Consider the following 18,660-nt stretch of genomic DNA (forward strand, 5'->3'; position numbering starts at 1 on the left):
ATGTATTATTTTTGCTCCTCTTTGTACTTTTCTTAGTAGTTTGGAATATTTTTTTATATAATATTTGTGTAATTCAAGTGAAGAATTATTCAGATTACAGATTTTATGTAGTAGTCTCTTCTGGCATGAAACCCTTATTTCCCTTGAGTTCTAAAATTGCTCCTTATGGTTACAGTTTTCTGTGGAAATGCAATCTGAAAGCAATGAGTTAATAAATAAATCAATAAAGGTATTAAATTTCATTTATGTCATTAATTTTATAAAGCTGTGGCCGTTTTTCTTTGTTTATTAAACTGCTGGAATATTTTAAATTATCCTAATTATAGCATCTACATGTGGTTCTCAAAGACATGTTGTTCCCAATACTATCTTTTACTCTGAAGTGTTTTGTGTTATCCTTTTATAGCAGCTAAATGTGGTTCTCATAGACATGTTGTTCCCAGTACTACCTTTTACTTTAAAGCTTAATATTTGAGCACGATGTTCACTAAAGCCTACATTGAAAAATCATAGTGAAGTGCCATAAAACTCTTCTTGACTCTGGTCTAAAGCTGTTCTGAAAGTGTCTGTTACTCTTGTAGCAGCATTTACTTCATCATTTAAACTGTGGAATTTAGCAAGGCTCAAAAGGGGCTCTCATGTTTCTACTTTCTGTGATAAAATTATTGTTGAAGTTTTGACAAATTTCACACCACATTCCATTTTATTTACTTCTTTAGCAATGATTCCATTTTATTTAAGTAAAGCTCCAAATATCCAGATAGTGATTGGTAAACTGTAACAGTGACCTTGCTGGACTTAGTAATTTTTATAGCATCAGCCTCATGGTACCTTCTGACATTTGTTTAAGTTAATTCATGTAGGGTAGTAAAATGTATATTTTCCTTTACATAAATCGCTTTGCTATCCTGATTGCTGTTATTTCTGAAATTGTAGGAAGATAAAATGAATGTGGTTTTTTTTTATGTTGAATTAATTCAGGATTAAGCCTTTTCTAAGAAATACGTATCAGTAAGCTATCTTTAGCTTGTCTGTTGTAACACATTAACTGCATCAATATTATTATGCAGTGATTGGACATAATGGTGATAAATATTTAAATTGGGTTCATTCACAGCTTGGCAGTAGTGTGCCATATTTACAGTATCACATACATTTAATTTAAATTCAGATCAGCATTAGTGTTCCTCTTTCTTTCTTCTTTCTAGTGCATGTTCACATACTGCTCCATAGTTGTTTGTAGGATTATACTGTCACTCAGTTTTGGCACTTTCTCATTATTACAGTATTTTTGTTACGTAACTATTCATTAATGACAGCCTTGTTATTGTATTTGTAGGTTTGACATTTGCCAAGTGTGTTGCTGTTTCTTCCTTTTTGCTTGTTTCTGCTCAAATATTGTTCTATACTTATTTGTTTGTTCTTGTTTGGTTCTTTAACTTTAGGGCAGCTGTTTTTGCCTGTTTGCCCATTTGTGTATGCTTTATTACTGGTACTTTGCTTGGATTTTTTTATTTTCACGATGTGTATGAAAGAGGCAAGCCTATTGCAGATGTGCATCTTTCCTTGTCTTAATTTGTAAACCACAAACTGTATATCTTTGTTTCTTTTCAGTCATTTTGTTCTGAAATTCACAGGGTGTCTCTTCCTATACACCATACCTTTAGTTGGACTGAGCTAGTTTTAATGCATTGTGGACACATTTTTCCTCTTACACCCTGTTCAAACTGCAATGCCTGTGTGCCATGTTGCTTTTACTATTGAGGATGTGGGAGTGAAATTTGCTGGCACAGTGTACTGTATCCCTCATGAAGAGAAGCTACAGACAAGGATATATCCCTCACTACTACTCTCTACAGCCATTCACTGGCAGTGTGGTTCTGCTATGCACAACAACTATTGATGCCTTCCAGTCTCTTACACTTTTCTTCTGGTTTGCTCTGTAGTCTGTCTTGCTGCTTGGTGTCAGCAACACCACTTCTAAATTTGAGTTACGGTAGGGTGAAGGCTCTAGTTTTGGCCACTACCCCACCTATGGCCACCTTTATGTCAAAGGTTAATTTTTAAGCTTCTCTGGAATACTAGCCAGTTCTACTATAGATTATTATAAACTTTGTGAAAGGCTCTAATCATTTGTCTACATAATCATTCTTTTGTACGTGTTTGTTTGGAGACACCATTTTGTGAAATGATCAGTGCTGCAGAAGCTGGGTTTTGCAGAAGTTTTCTTTAAGCAACACATGATCTGTTTTTTGTATTTTACATGCTTAAATAAAGCATCAGAAGAAACTTAAACTGTTCAGAGGTAAGATAAGACATTATATTTTCATTTCTTTTAAGCTTTATATCGCTCAGCCTAAAAACGTGTTATCAAAAGTATGTGGCCATTAACAGTTCCATATTTAGCCGTGGTTCCGTGTCATGGTCATGCATGTGGCCGTAAGTGGAGACATATATGTATCCTGTTTTGGCCACTTCTAAAAACTGATACAAAAACATCAATATTAGTGTTCTGTCCTACATTACACTAGGCTAATTTTATTTAAATAGGCTTATTAAAATATTTTTGGTATTTTTATATCAGTATATACCTCATTGTTAGTATTGTCTTGGCATATCATACTAATTTACCAATGCTTGTAAGATACAAAATATGCAATAGGCACTATTCAAATATGCAACATTCTTTAACTCCATCTTTGTGCATTATTTATAGGAAAAATGAGTCAACCAAAGAATAAGAAGTTTCAGTATTCTCCCAGCAAACTTAAAGATGCTCTAAAGGCTATTGATGAGGGAATGAAGGTTGCTACTGTAAGCAAGTTGTACAAAGTTCCAAGGACAACATTAAGAAACAAAATTTCTGGTGTATCTCCAAAAGAATCTACAGGGCACTGTGGTCCACATTATGTCTTAGAAAAAATTGAAAAAAAATTGGTGGACTGGGTTTTGGACTGTTCTAGCATGGGATTTCCAGTTACTAAAGAAAATCTCTGTGCATCTGTGCAAAAACTTATTGAGAGTGCAGATATGGAAAGTTGTAAGGCTACATTTACTAACAATCGACCTGGAAAAAAATGGTATTATGGATTTCTTAAGAGACACAAGGTTCTGTCACAAAAACATACAGAATATGTCAATAGGGCTAGAGGTTCTGTTACAGAAGAGAAAATAAGAAACTGGTTTCACGAAGCATCCATCACTTTAAATGATATGGATGTGTTAAATGACCCAAATAGAATTTTTAATATGGATGAAACTTCTTTTTTCTGGCTCCTAAAGGGGAATTAATCATAGGTCCTTGTGGCCATCATGTTTAGGATGAGTCATGTAACTCTGACAAAGATAACGTTACTACATTGTTTGCAGTGAATGCTGCTGGAAAATTTACTCCTCCCTTAACACTGTTCAAATATGCAAGGATTCCAGCATCATTGGTGAAAGCAGCTCCTCGAAACTGGGGCATTGGAAAAACAGAAAATGGGTGGATGACAGGTGAAAGTTTTTTTTGAGTATATAACAAATGTATTTGATCCGTTCTTGAAAGAAGCTGAAATTCCCCGGCCTGTAGTAATATTTTTAAATGGGCACTGCTCTCATTTGACACTTCATTTGAGCAGATATTGTAGGGAAAATCAGATCATTCTAGTTGCTCTCTATCCCAATTCTACACACATCTTGCAACCATTAGATGTAGCTGTCTTTGGACCTATCAAAAAAATGTGGAAGAAGATTGTTCAGAATTGGCATTTTGAAAATAATGGCACTGAAATTTCAAAATCTGATGTACCTTCTGTTCTGTCACAAATTATTACAGAACCTAAAATGGTGGCAAATATTCGTGCTGGTTTCAGGGCAACTGGTCTGTTTCCATTTAATGTGAACAATGTAGATTACAGCAAGATAGTTGTTCATAGTACACCAGCCTCAACCACAGTTCAGACAAATGAGGGACTTCAGAGACATTTCTCATATATAGAAAAGCAAATTGATCCTGTCCTTCTAGATGAGTTCAGAGCAACCAAGAGAAGGAATCATGAGTGGGAAGGAAATCAAGAAGCATTATTACTTTTCAAGTTCTGGAGAAAAATAGCTGATGAGGTTGAAATGCATGGTGCTAGTGGTAACACTGATGACAGTCTGACAGATAGCATAGTACCTCCCTCTGAAGACAATCAAACAGAGGATCTTTCACAAAACGCAGACAGACTTAATCCTTCATCCATTCAAAATGTTGATATTATTGACATATCTTCAACACGCAGCAGCATTTTACAGAATTCAGGTATTCCTTCAACACCCACCAAAAGTCTTATTCCTGCAGATATATCAACAACCCCCAATAGTATTTCACATAATTCAGGTACTCCAACATCCAACCATAGTCCATCTTCAGTGCGTATCCAAGTGACACCACCAAAATCATTAGCAACAGTTTTTGAAAGTGTCATCACTTGGCCAGAACCCAAACAACAAGGCACAGAGAGAAAGAAAGAACACCCACCCACTGTTGTGACTAGTGACAAGTGGGTGGAATATCATGAACTGAAGGAAAAAGAGAAGGAGGAGAAGGAGCAGGAAAAAGGAAGAGAAAAGCTATGAAGGAGTTAAAGTCCAAAGAGCAACACTTGGCATTATCTCATGTAAAAAAGGGGAAAAACAAGAAACAGACAAGAGTTAAGTGATAGGCCAACATGTTCTTCTGAGGAAGAAGAATGGACGGACAGTGGAAGCAGTTTAGATGACTACGTAGAAGGAGATGAAGATGAAATACCAGAAAATGTCAAACTATCTTCGAGTGAGAATTTGAAAGTAGGGGACTTTATTTTGGTAAAATTTAGTTCAACAGGAAATAGAAGAACAAGATCTGCAATTTTTAAGTATGTATCTGTAGTTTTGAAAGTGATTTCTGACTCTGAATATGAAATTCAGTGCTTAAAAAGTTCTAATGTTCAGAAAACTTGTTTTGAATACATTGAAAATGATGTTTCGACTATAACAGGTGAAGATATTATAGGGAAACTGCCAGATCCAGTCTTGATTCAAGAAGGACGTTCATTAAAAACAAATTTCCCTGGTTCTATTGATACTCGTGAGAAATAAACTTGTCTGGAAGTTGATTTAAGTAATTACTGGGGCAATACTTTGCCTAATGATTTTTTTTCTGTTCATTCAGTTTCTGTACCTTTTACCTATTTGATGTATGTTGTCTTATATACTTGTATAAAGCACAAATTACTTTCTGGCACATGGATTGACAATTATTTTAGCCATAGTTTTATTATAATATGAAGTGGCCATAAGTGGCGAAACAACTGGCCATAGCTAGGGTTAACATGGCCAGAAATGGGGAAATGCACCATTTATTTTTCAATATTTCTTTCAGCTTTTGTTATACAACTTAGAATATTTGTTTTTACATGGTTGTAATGGGTAGACCTTGGAGCAATAGATCCGAGTTTTTGAAGTAATTTGTATACTTTACTCCTATATTAAAAATGTGATGTATCTCGAATTGCCCTTAATGTGGCCATAAATGGGGCCTCGACTCTAGCTATGATATCATACCACTTACAGTACAACCGCCAATATGTTACAGAGATATTCCCCATAGTTTTTATTGTTGCAACTCCTATGGTATAAATCAGAACCGGTAAGAATATGTTTCATGCCAACCCTTGAACAATATACTGGGGGAGGGGGTGAGATAAAAAACCTTAGAGATCACACTGCACATGATGTTATACCCTGCATTAAAGGAAGCAATATATTTAGAGTCCAAAATGAGGACAATTCTACAGGAAATTATGGTACAATTAATAAAAATAAAAAAAAGGGTCACTATAAAATCAGTTCTTGAGACACAAAAGGCACCATCATGCAAATCCCTCCTCCTCAAAGGAGGAACTATTCGTATAATTTTATCATTAAAAATCGACAGTATTGTTATGATGTATCCCCCACCATGCATTTTGATGTAGAAATCAGTTTCCAACCAACTGTGTTTCTTCCTTTTTCTTTTATTTTTAGGACCGTGATGTTATCTCCAAAGAAGTAGCAATTATGGAAATGAGAGAGACTGAGCTGAAAGATGGAATTCAAAACATACAAGGAGAGATACATGCCTTGAAAGAAAACTGGGCTTTGTCTGGTGACAGAAACCTTTCTGCTTTAGAAAATGTCAGGTTTGTTTTCTACACAGATACAATGAAAATAGTAACACTGCAGTATTGCTTAATTTGCACAGTGGAAAACTGTGGTTGTTGTAGGCTTAAAAATAACCCTTGAGCATGAGGATGATCACAATGTTGTCATCTCCATTGTTTATGGGTATTATTTTGCGAAAAGAAACTGTGTAGAAATATTCAAAATCTTTTTTTCTTTGCAGACTTTTTTTCTGAGATACTTTGTAACTGTTTAACAGCTGCTTAATGTGTCTACACTTAACATTTGGTTTAATCAGAGTAAACAGAAAGGGTGAAATAATTATGCGAGGGTAATAGGATATATTGGAAAGTGGGGAGATGACCATTGAAAATAAATAAATACTCTAACCCATTAAAACAAGATCAGGCTTTACAAAGTTGTAGAAGAGCCATAGCATGTGCCGAGGGGCTGTTAAATGGATCCAAAATAACTCAGAAAAAGTCTGTAAGGAAAGAAAAAGTTTGAATATTTCTACACCAAGTTTCTTTTTGCAGAATAATACCCATAAACAATTGAGATGAATACATTGTGACAGAAGTAGTAAAATCTCAGTAAGGAATTGAAGTATATCTAAGAGAAAATATCAGCTGTAGAACTCATATCGGGTCTGTTCAAAAAACTCTGGAAAATTGTCAACAAATTTTTTCTACACATACCTTTACTTATTGTGGATGGTCTGCTTAGAAATACTCTCCTTCACAAGTGATACACCACTCCCGATACTGTTTCCATTTCCAAAAGCCGTCTTGGTACGCCTTTTGGTGAATCGCACTAAGTGCCATCTGTGAATTTTCTTTTATCTCATCTGTCATTGCAAATATACATCCTTTCAATGGAGTTTTCTACTTTGGAAATAAAAGATAAAAGTCGGCAGGGGCCAGGTCTGGAGAATACAGAGGATGAGGCAGCACTGATTTCATTTTTTGTGCAGTAGTCACGCATCAACAGGGACGAATGTGTGGGTGCAGTATCATGATGCAGGAGCCTTGAATTGTTTCACCACATTTCTGATCATTTCCTTCTAACAGTTTCATGACGTGATCCAGTTGAAATGTTACATTCTTCTGCAATCTCTCATACAGTCAGGCTTTTATTGGCATGCATAGTTTCGTTGACGTTCCTGACATGAGAGTCATTGGTAGATGTCGAAGGGTGTCGTGAAAAAAGGTCATCGTTAACTTCTGTCTGATTATATTTAAACTGTGTGAACCATTCGTAACACCAATTATGGCTTAAGCACTATTCACCTTAGGCTTCCTGCATCAGTTGGTGTGTCTCTGTAAAGGTTTCTTGAGTTTCACACAAAATTTAATGAAGATGCATTGCTTCTCTAACTCTGTCATCTTGAAATTCACAAATTATGCGAGACTACATTCTACTCAATACAGCACTGAACAATAACTAACAGATGTACAACAATTAAGCTTCCAGTAGTTATATGCGAGATACAGGTGTGTGTAGAGACGCCAACTGCATTTTGCTCCAACACACCATTGGCATGAAATTACTAATGTTCTGGAATTCTGTGAACAGACCTTGTATGTTATCCAAGAGAATAATCCAGGTTACTATACCTTAAGCTGGTGCTGAACTGAAGGTAGTTCAGTTTATGGCACATTTGGCAGTTTATTTACACATTTTGGTTCTAGTTCTTGTTGATTACACATTCTAATTGAACAAATCTCACTCTACATTGACATGATTACTCTGCAATTCACATTTAAGTGCATTGTAGAGGGGTCATCAAACCATCCTCAAGCTACTTCTGTACCATTCTACTTTTGAACAGTGCGCAGGAAAAATGAACATTAAATCTTTCACTGTGAGCTGTGGTTTCTCTATTTTATAATCACAATCATTTGTTCCTATGTAGGTGGGAGCCAACAAAATATTTTCTCACTCCAAGGAGAAAGTTGGTGATTGATATTTCAGAGAAGGTCCTGCCACAGTGAGAAACACCTTTTTTTTTAATGACAGCCATCCCATATCATGTATCATATATGTGATACTGTCTCCCAAATTTCAAGATATTACAAATTGAGCTGCCCTTCTTTGAACTTTTTCAGTGATCTCCATCAATCCCATTCAATACGGATCCCTCACCACACAGCATTACTCCAGATGAGGGAGGACAAGCATCGTGTAAGCAGTCTTTTTAGTAGACAGTCTTTGGTTTGATTTCTCCACAACATCATCCATGTGATCATACCACTTTAAGTTATTTGTAATTGTAATTCCTAAGTAATTAGTAGTAGTATGAAGTAGTGAAGGCAGCAGAGAATCGAGTAGATAAAAAGACGAGGGCTAATAGAAATCCTTGGGTAACAGAAGAAATATTGAATCTAATTGATGACAGGAGAAAATATAAAAATGCAGTAAATGAAGCAGGCAAAAAGGAATACAAACGTCTCAAAAATGAGATAGACAGGAAGTGCAAAATGGCTAAGCAGGGATGGCTAGAGGACAAATGTAAGGATGTAGAGGTTTATCTCACTAGGGGTAAGATAGATACTGCATACAGGAAAATTAAAGAGACCTTTGGAGAAAAGGGAACCACCTGTATGAATATCAAGAGCTCCGATGGAAACCCAGTTCTAAGCAAAGAAGGGAAAGCAGAAAGGTGGAAGGAGTATATAGAGGGTCTATACAAGGGCAATGCACTTGAGGACAATATTATGGAAATGGAAGAGGATGTAGATGAAGATGAAAGGGGAGATATGATACTACGTGAAGAGTTTGACAGAGCACTGAAAGACCTGAGTCGAAACAAGACCCTGGGAGTAGACAACATTCCATTAGAACTACTGACGGCTTTGGGAGAGCCAGTCCTGACAAAACTCTACCATCTGGTGAGCAAGATGTATGAGACAGGCAGAATACCCTCAGACTTCAAGAAGAATATAATAATTCCAATCTCAAAGAAAGCAGGTGTTGACAGATGTGAAAATTACCGAACTATCAGTTTCATCAGCTGCAAAATACTAACGCGAATTCTTTACAGACAAATGGAAAAACTGGTAGAAGCGGACCTCGGGGAAGATCAGTTTGGATTCCGTAGAAATATTGGAACACGTGAGGCAATACTGACCCCTAGACTTATCTTAGAAGATAGATTAAGGAAAGGCAAACCTATGTTTCTAGCATTTGTAGTCTTAGAGAAGGCTTTTGACAGTGTTGACTGGAATACTCTCTTTCAAATTCTAAAGGTGACAGAGGTAAAATCCAGGGAGCGAAAGTCTATTTGCAATTAGTACAGAAACCAGATGGCAGTTATAAGAGTCGAGGGGCATGAAAGGAAAGTAGTCATTGGGAAGGGAGTGAGACAGGGTTGTAGCCTGTCCCCGATGTTATTCAATCTGTATATTGAGCAAGCAGTAAAGGAAACAAAAGTAAAATTTGGAGTTGGTATTAAAATCCATGGAGAAGAAATAAAAACTATGAGGTTCGCCGATGACATTGTCATTCTGTCAGAGACAGCAAAGGACTTGGAAGAGCAGTTGATCGGAATGGACAGTGCCTTGAAAGGAGGATATAAGATGAATATCAACAAAAGCAAAACAAGGATAGTGAACAGTAGTCGAATTTAGTCAGGTGAGGCTGAGGGAATTAGATTAGGAAATGAGACACTTAAAGTAGTAAAGGAGTTTTGCTATTTGAGGAGCAAAATAACTGATGATGGTTGAAGTAGAGAGGATATAAAATGTAGACTGGCAATGGCAAGGAAAGCGTTTCTGAAGAAGAGAAATTTGTTAACATTGAGTATAGATTTAAGTGTCAAGAAGTCTTTCTGAAAGTATTTGTATGGGGTGTAGCCATGTATGGGAGTGAAACATGGACGATAACTAGTTTGGACAAGAAGAGAATAGAAGCTTTCGAAATGTGGAGCTACAGAAGATTGCTGAAGATTAGATGGGTACATCACATAACTAATGAGGAGGTATTGAATAGAATTGGGGAGAAGAGGAGCTTGTGGCACAACTTGACTAGAAGAAGGGATCGGTTGGTAGGACATGTTCTGAGGCATCAAGGGATCACAAATTTAGCATTGGAGGGCAGCGTGGAGGGTAAAAATCGTGGAGGGAGACCAAGAGATGAATACACTAAGCAGATTCAGAAGGTTGTAGGTTGCAGTAAGTACTGGGAGATGAAGAAGCTTACACAGGATAGAGTAGCATGGAGAACTGCATCAAACCAATCTCAGGACTGAAGACCAAACAACAACAACAAATATTTAGTTGAGTTTACAGCCTTCAAATTTGTGTGATTTATCTTGTAACGAAAATTTAGTGGATTCCTTTTAGTACTCTTGTGGTTGACTTCACACTTTTCATTATGTAGAGTCAATTGCCATTTGCACCATACAGATGTCTAAATCATTTTTCAAATCGTTTTCTCCATCTGATGACTTAAGGAGATGGTAAATGACAGAATCATCTGCTAACAATCTATTGTTTACAGATGGTGCTGTAATGTACCATCTTTTAAAGTCATCAGATGATCGAAATGACTTGCAAAATGATTTAGACAAGATGTTAAGTGTGGTACAAAAAGGGGCTTCTGATTCCAAATAATGAAAAGTGTGAAGTCATCCGCATGTGTACTGAAAGGAATCCACTGTTTAGATTGTCTCCTAAATTGTTCATGTAGATCAGTAACAGCAGAGGGCTGTACCACTTCCCTGAGGAATTCCAGATGTTACTTCTGTTTTACTCACTGACTTTCCTTCAATTATTTCACACTGTAACCTTTTTGACAGGAAATCATGACGATACTCCATGGACACGCAATTTGATTAGAAGCTGCTTGTGGGGAATTGTGTCAAAAGCCTTTTGGAAATCTAAAATGTGGAATCAGTTTTGTGGTTGCTGTCAGTAGCACTCATTATTTGATGAAAATAAAGAGGTAGTTGTGTTTCACAGGAACAGTATTTTCTGAATCCATGTTGGCTGTTTGTCAGTAAATAGTTTCTTTGAGGTAATTCATATTGTTCAAGCATAGTGTATGTTCCAGATTCCTACTGCAAATCAATGTTAGTGATATGGGCCTGTAATTCAGTGGATTACTCCTATTTCCTTTCGTGGGTATTGGTGTGACTTGTGTAACTTTCCAGTCTTTGAGTACAGATTTTTGTACGAGCGAGCTGTTGTATGTGACTGCTAAATATGGAGTTATTGTATCAGCATACCCTGGAAGGAACCTGATTGGTATACAGTCTGGACCAGAGGCCTTCCCTTTACTAAGTATCTGTAACTGCTTTGCTACACTGAGGATATCTATTTCTTGTAAGTTATTCGTATTGGCAGTTGTTCTTGATGCAACTTCTGCAGTATTTACTTTGTCTTATTTTGTGAAGGAATTTTGGGAGAACATGTTTAGTAACTCCGCTTTATTGACACCGTCATCAGTAAGGTCACCCAATAACATCACTGTTGTTATTGTGCAGTGAAGACATTGATTGCGTCTTGTTGCTGGTGTACATTACATATGACCACAATCTCTTTGCGTTTTCAACCAGGTTTTGAGAGGGAGTTTCATTGTGGAAGCTATTAAATGCATCTCGCATTGAAGTTTGTGTTAATTTCAAGTGTCTGTAAAACTTTGCCGATCTTGCAGACTTAGCGTTCTTTTAAATTTGGCATGCTTTTTTTTTGTTGCCTATGCAATAGTGTTCCGACCGGTTTTCTGTACCGTGAGAGATCAGTGCCATCTCTTATTAATTCAGTTGGTATGTATCTCTCAATTGCCGTTGATACTGTTCCTTTGAATTCAAACCACATAGGCAGTGGAAACTGTCTCTTAGGAAGGTGTCAAGCAAATTTATATCTGTTTTTTGAACTAGATGTAATTTGCATTTATTTTTGGTGGGTTTGGATGTTAGAGTATTCATTCTAGCTATAACAACCTCGTGGTCACTAATCCGTGCATCTGTAATGATGCTCCCTGTTTGGTCAGGATTATTGGCTGCTAAGAGTCAAATATGTTTGTGCAACCATTTACACTTTGAGTGGGCTCCTGAACTAATTGTTCATAATAATTTTCTGAGAAAGCATTCAGTAGAATTTCAGATGACATTTTATGTGTACTACCAACTTTAAACATGTATTTTCACCATCATATCGAGGGTATATTAAAGTCACCACCAACTATAATTGTAGGATTGGGGTAACTATCTGAAATGAGACTCAAGTTTTCTTTGAACTGTTTAGCAACTGCATCATCTTAGTCAGGGGATCGGTAAAAGAAACCAATTATTAGTTTATTCTGGTTGTCCAGTATAACCTCTACTAACTCACAGGAAATACCTACTTTAATTTCATTACAATGTACAGCACTTCTGACAGAAATAATCGCTCCACCACCCACTGTATTCAATCTGTACTTTCTGGACACTGTTAGGTCCTTTGTAAAAATTTTGACTGAACTTATTTCCAGCTTAGCCAGCTTTCCGTACCTATAACAGTTTTGAGATTCAGTGCTTTTCATTAGTGCTTGGAGCTCTGCCTCTTTCCCAGAACAACTATGACAGTTTACCGCTACATTATTGGCTGTTACTATGTCTACCCTCTTCCTGTGCTGCACACTTTGAAACTGAAGCCCTCTAAAACTGCCCACTCTCCTCCACACAGCCCCAGTGACCCATGTTGTCGATTCCAGTGTGTAGTGGACCCCTCACCTATTTAGCGGAACCAGGAAACCCACCATCCTATGGCGGAAGTTGAGGAATCTGCAATCGTCATGGTTGCAGAACCATCTGTACCTCTGATTCAGACCATCCACCGGGATCTGTACTAAAGGACCAGACTCAGTTCTGAAATGACTACTACCAGTTTGCACACAGAGTGTACACTAGATTCCTTCCCCTCCTTTGCAGCCATAACCCTAAGAGACCTCATTATGTGCCTCATGCTGGAGCTTCAAACCATCAGTAAACCCAGCCTCTGTGAGTGCCCAGACTTTGTGGGCCTAGATGCTTCCTCCGGAACAGGGCGTCTACTTCATTTACCTCAGGAACTTCGTCATCCATAGATAGCGCCTGAAACATGTTTGTCAGACGATCCAGGGAGGTCCTTCTGTTGGCCCCCAAAAGTCTTTTGCTGACGGCCACACCTTGGAGTGACCTTCCATTCGACCACGGGGGAGGGATCAACTTCGGTGCATGGAGTACACGGGGTAGCCACAGAATTGGGCCGATTGGGGGACAAGGATGATGTCCCTCGGATCGCCCTGTTTGGCCCCCAAGGTGATGCCCATAGGCAACAACCTAAAGCTGTGTGACTGAAGCCAACATGGCTTGTGAGCAGAGAGTCAGCAACTCAGCTCATATCTGAACGCAGCAATCACAGTTCCTATCCGAACTAAAGACAGCCTGATAAATAGACAAACTCACATGAATTATAGGAGCTGGAGCTAAAGAACACTGACAAAATTTAAAATAAGCCACTTCTTATGAGAACTGTGTCAACTCACAGTACTCTAATCCACTGCTGCTGCTATGAGAGTTGCCAACATTAATAAACTTAGAAGTGATAACCTTGGAGTAGTGAAGTAATGTAAATCGTGTAATAAAAGCAAGTCTTCCGATCCAGACTGTATACCAAAAGCAAGTCTTCCGATCCAGACTGTATACCAATAAGGTTCCTTTCAGAGTATGCTGGTACAATAGCTCCATACATAACAAGTTTATACAACCACTTGCTCAATGAAAGATCTGTACCCAAAACCGAAAGTTGCACAGGTCACTTTAATATTCAAGAAGGGCAATAGAAGTAATCCACTAAATTACAGGCCCATATCATTAATGTCAATATGAAGCAAGATTTTCGAATGTATATTGTGTTCGAACATATGAATCATCTCAAACAGAATGGTCTAATGACGCATATTCAACACGGATTTAAAAAACGTCGGTCTTGTGAAACGCAGCTAGCTCTTTACTCACACGAAGTGCTGAGTGCTATTGACAAGGAATTTAAAATTGATTCCATATTTCTAGCTTTTCAGAAGACTTGCGACACAGGGCCTCACAAGTGTCTTATAGTCAAATTGCATGCTTATGGAATATCGTTCCAGTTATGATACTGGATTCTTGATTATCTGTCAGAGAGGTGACAGTTCGTAGTAAATGGTGGAAAGTCATGGCATAAAACAGAAGTGATTTCTGATGTTTTCGAAGGTAATGTGGTTCCTTTTCTATATAAACGATTTAGCTGACAATCTGAGCAGCTGTCTTAGGTTGTTTGCAGATTATGCTGTTGTTTATCATCTAGTAAAATCATAAGATCGAAAGAAATTGCAAAACGATTTAGAAAAGATATCAACATGGTGCGATAATTGGCGATGACCCTAAATAATGAAAAGTGTGACCCTATATAATGAAAATTGTGAGGTCATTCACATGTGTGCTACAAGGAATCTTAAAAATTTTGGTTACACAATAAATCAATCACATCTAAAGACTGCAAATTTCAGTCATCATCTTTTGCCTTCAATGCGATAATATTTTGTTGAAGGCAAACTACAGGGCTATTACAAATGATTGAAGCGATTTCATAAATTCACTGTAGCTCCATTCATTGACATATGGTCACGACACACTACAGATACGTAGAAAAACTCATAAAGTTTTGTTCGGCTGAAGCCGCACTTCAGGTTTCTGCCGCCAGAGTGCTCGAGAGCGCAGTGAGACAAAATGGCGACAGGAGCAGAGAAAGCGTATGTCGTGCTTGAAATGCACTCACATCAGTCAGTCATAACAGTGCAACGACACTTCAGGACGAAGTTCAACAAAGATCCACCAACTGCTAACTCCATTCGGCGATGGTATGCGCAGTTTAAAGCTTCTGGATGCCTCTGTAAGGGGAAATCAACAGGTCGGCCTGCAGTGAGCGAAGAAACAGTTGAATGCGTGCGGGCAAGTTTCATGCGTAGCCCGCAGAAGTCGACGAATAAAGCAAGCAGGGAGCTAAATGTACCACAGCCGACGTTTTGGAAAATCTCACGGAAAAGGCTTAAGCAGAAGCCTTACCGTTTACAATTGCTACAAGCCCTGACACCCGATGACAAAGTCAAACGCTTTGAATTTTCGGCGCGGTTGCAACAGCTCATGGAAGAGGATGCGTTCAGTGTGAAACTTGTTTTCAGTGATGAAGCAACATTTTTTCTTAATGGTGAAGTGAACAGACACAATGTGCGAATCTGGGCGGTAGAGAATCCTCACGCATTCATGCAGCAAATTCACAATTCACCAAAAGTTAACGTGCTTTGTGCAATCTCACGGTTTAAAGTTAACGGCCCCTTTTTCTTCTGTGAAAAAAAAACGTTACAGGACACGTGTATCTGGACATGCTGGAAAATTGGCTCACGACACAACTGGAGACCGACAGCACCGACTTAAGCTTTCAACAGGATGGTGCTCCACCGCATTTCCATCATGATGTTCGGCATTTCTTAAACAGGAGATTGGAAAACCGATGGATCGGTCATGGTGGAGATCATGATCAGCAATTCATGTCATGGGCTCCACGCTCTCCCGACTTAACCCCATGCAATTTCTTTCTGTGGGGTTATGTGAAAGATTCAGTGTTTAAACCTCCTCTACCAAGAAACGTGCCAGAACTGCGAGCTCGCATCAACGATGCTTTCGAACTCATTGATGGGGACATGCTGCGCCGAGTGTGGGAGGAACTTGATTATCGGCTTGATGTCTGCCGAATCACTGAAGGGGCACATATCGAACATTTGTGAATGCCTAAAAAAACTTTTTGAGTTTTTGTACGTGTGTGCAAAGCATTGTGAAAATATCTCAAATAATGAAGTTATTGTAGAGCTGTGAAATCGCTTCAATCATTTGTAATAACCCTGTACATAGGGAGATATGATCATCATAATAAAATAAGAGAAATCAGAGCTCGTATGGGAAGATATAGGTGTTCATTTTTTTTCCCATGTGCTGTTCGAGAGTGGAATAATAGGGAATTATTGTGAATGTGGTTCATTGAACCCTCTGCCAGGCACTTAAGTGTAATTGCAGATCAGCATTACAGATGTAGATGTAAATTTACTAGTCGACTGAGGAATCTGAGTATTACGAGCAATTCTTGAAACACAAACAAATGCCTGGCACAAAGGAAACAGTGGTTCTATGCACTACACAGTTAGTTATGCACAGAACTGTTCCTGATAAATACACCAGCATGCACGAAATGTAGTAAATGAAGCAAAAGAACATTGATGAACTTTAAAATAAATGTCTTCTTATGAGAACTGTGTCAGGTCATAGTACTTTTATGCACTGTTGCTGCTGCTGCTGCTTTGAGAGCCACCACGTGACTTGTTAGTATCTACCCATTAAAACAATCATTCAGTAATTTCTCTTCCATAAATCCAAAATTCTGAACTTTCTGTTTGTGAAAATAACACCAGTAGATTCACATTAGTGATTTCTTTCTTTTAGATGGAAACAAACTTTCCACCTCTAGAAGAAGTCAGTTAATTAACGAACATCACAGCACTGAACTTCATTTCAGAAACATGTAACACTTCAACACTTACAGATAAGACTTTTCTCTGAAAACACTTTTAATAATATTCTGGTGATTGTGACACTTATCTTGGAATGCTCACTCTTTGGTCATCTGCACCACATCAGCTTCGCACGTTTTGGCTTAGGCCCAGATACAGTGTTGCCAGATGTCTATGGAACATTTAGAAACAGTTAAATGAACCTTTCATTAATAAGAAATATTGATTTCAGTTTTGTGTGTTATATTGTGATTATTGATTGACTTGGCCACTTTTTTAGAGGGTGGGAGGAAGAAATTGCAAACACTAATTTCATTAGAAAGCACAAAAATAAATCTAAGACCATGTGGACAGTTGCCAAATCCTTGCTTGGAATCAAACCTAGCAACCAAGAAATCTCTAAAATAAAGAAATGAAACAAAATAATTGTAAATTGTCCAGACACTGGAAAATTTTAATTACAGTAGAGTTCCTCTATTCCGAACTAATTGGGACTGAACACTGTTCAGTTTAGTGGGAATTCAGAATAGGTGGATTTCGTGAGAAGTGTCAACGTATTGACTTGTTAAGGTGTAAATTAAGTGCGGGGACACCTGCTAATGACCTTCGACGACTCATAGTGCAGATGCCCTATCTATCCCTCTCCCTCCCACATTCCCAACACATTATTGAAAATTTATTATTGAGCTTTGTTCTGTGAGTGTTGAGTTACTTTACTAGGTCACTGTGCCTTTCTTATTTATGTTTGTAGTTTTTGATGTCAACTGTTAAACATTAAACATGGCAAGTAAACAGGTGGCAACACTGGCGAAATTGGACTGAATTTTAAGTCTTTGCCTACCAAAAGTCTTGCTTTGCTACAAGATAAATCTGCCCCATGGTTTAAAATGGACAAATAACATCGAACTGTCTTAGCTTGCAGCAACGCCATGGCAACAAACAAACTTCCGTTGATGGTAATAGGCAAATGGCGAAACCATGAGCGTTCAAAACCATTAACATAAACTCGCTTCCTATGTATTATATGAATCAAAAAAAGGAATGGTTCGAGCACCAATTTGTCGCTAAAGTGACTGTGTTCAGTAGAGAAAATAGGTTAGCTAATCATGCTTTGCTGTTTATAGACAATGCTCCGTCCTATCCAGAAAAATGAAACTTGTTTGTGGAGACATCAGAGCAGTTTTTCTGTCACAGAATGTAACTTTAATTCTTCACCCTATGGACCAAGGTATGTTGCAGGCCATTAAACAAAATTACAGAAAAATACTGCTTCGCCCCTTACTTGAAGAGGATGAAAATGATATCACAATCCTGCAAAAACTTAAGAAAATTACTATAAAAGATGTGATTTACTGGTTTTTGAAGCATGGAATGACACCACTAAAGACTCTGCAAAAACTTAAGAAAATTACTATAAAAGACGTGACTTACTGGTTGGCTGAAGCATGGAATGACACCACTAAAGACCCTTTACAAAAATCATGATAAAATCTCTGGCTTGCATTAAAATTTGTCGAAACAACTTTTATACCAGTGAAAGACTGTGACCTTCCTCCAGTAGTCAAGAAAATCCCTGGCTGTGAAGACACAGAAGAAAGCTTTGTTGAGGAGTGGACTGCTGTTGATGACAATGGCCGCCAGGAATATGGAGAAGAAGACACATTACGCCATGTCAAACAGTGTGCTTCATCAACACCAAATGTTGTCATGTTCTTGCGATGATGGCAGAACATTGCATCCTCAAGTCAGTTCAGTGCTCTTTGTCAGAAAAAAAAGTGACTGACTTTACTTCTTAAGTACGTGTAAATTGGTTCTTTTTTTTATGGTTAGCAGTGATTAAAAATAATTTTACAGAATTGTATAAATGGAGTGGACGTGTACTGTATGGTAAGTAACCAATGTTCACTATAACATGGTTTCAGGTGTTTTCAC

General features: G+C 37.9%; 1 protein-coding gene across 4 annotated transcripts in view; it reads left to right on the forward strand.

Moving 5' to 3' along the window:
• Nucleotides 1–18,660, forward strand: part of LOC124595701 — a 181,959-nt gene that overhangs the window by 155,965 nt on the left and 7,334 nt on the right. For all 4 annotated transcript variants that reach the window (XM_047134563.1, XM_047134564.1, XM_047134562.1 and 1 more), the window contains exon 6: nucleotides 6,031–6,185. In XM_047134563.1, coding sequence (XP_046990519.1) covers nucleotides 6,031–6,185 — 155 coding nt within the window. The remainder of the gene's footprint in view (nucleotides 1–6,030; nucleotides 6,186–18,660) is intronic.

Source organism: Schistocerca americana, chromosome 2 (genome assembly GCF_021461395.2).
Source record: "Schistocerca americana isolate TAMUIC-IGC-003095 chromosome 2, iqSchAmer2.1, whole genome shotgun sequence".
NCBI lineage: Eukaryota > Metazoa > Arthropoda > Insecta > Orthoptera > Acrididae > Schistocerca > Schistocerca americana.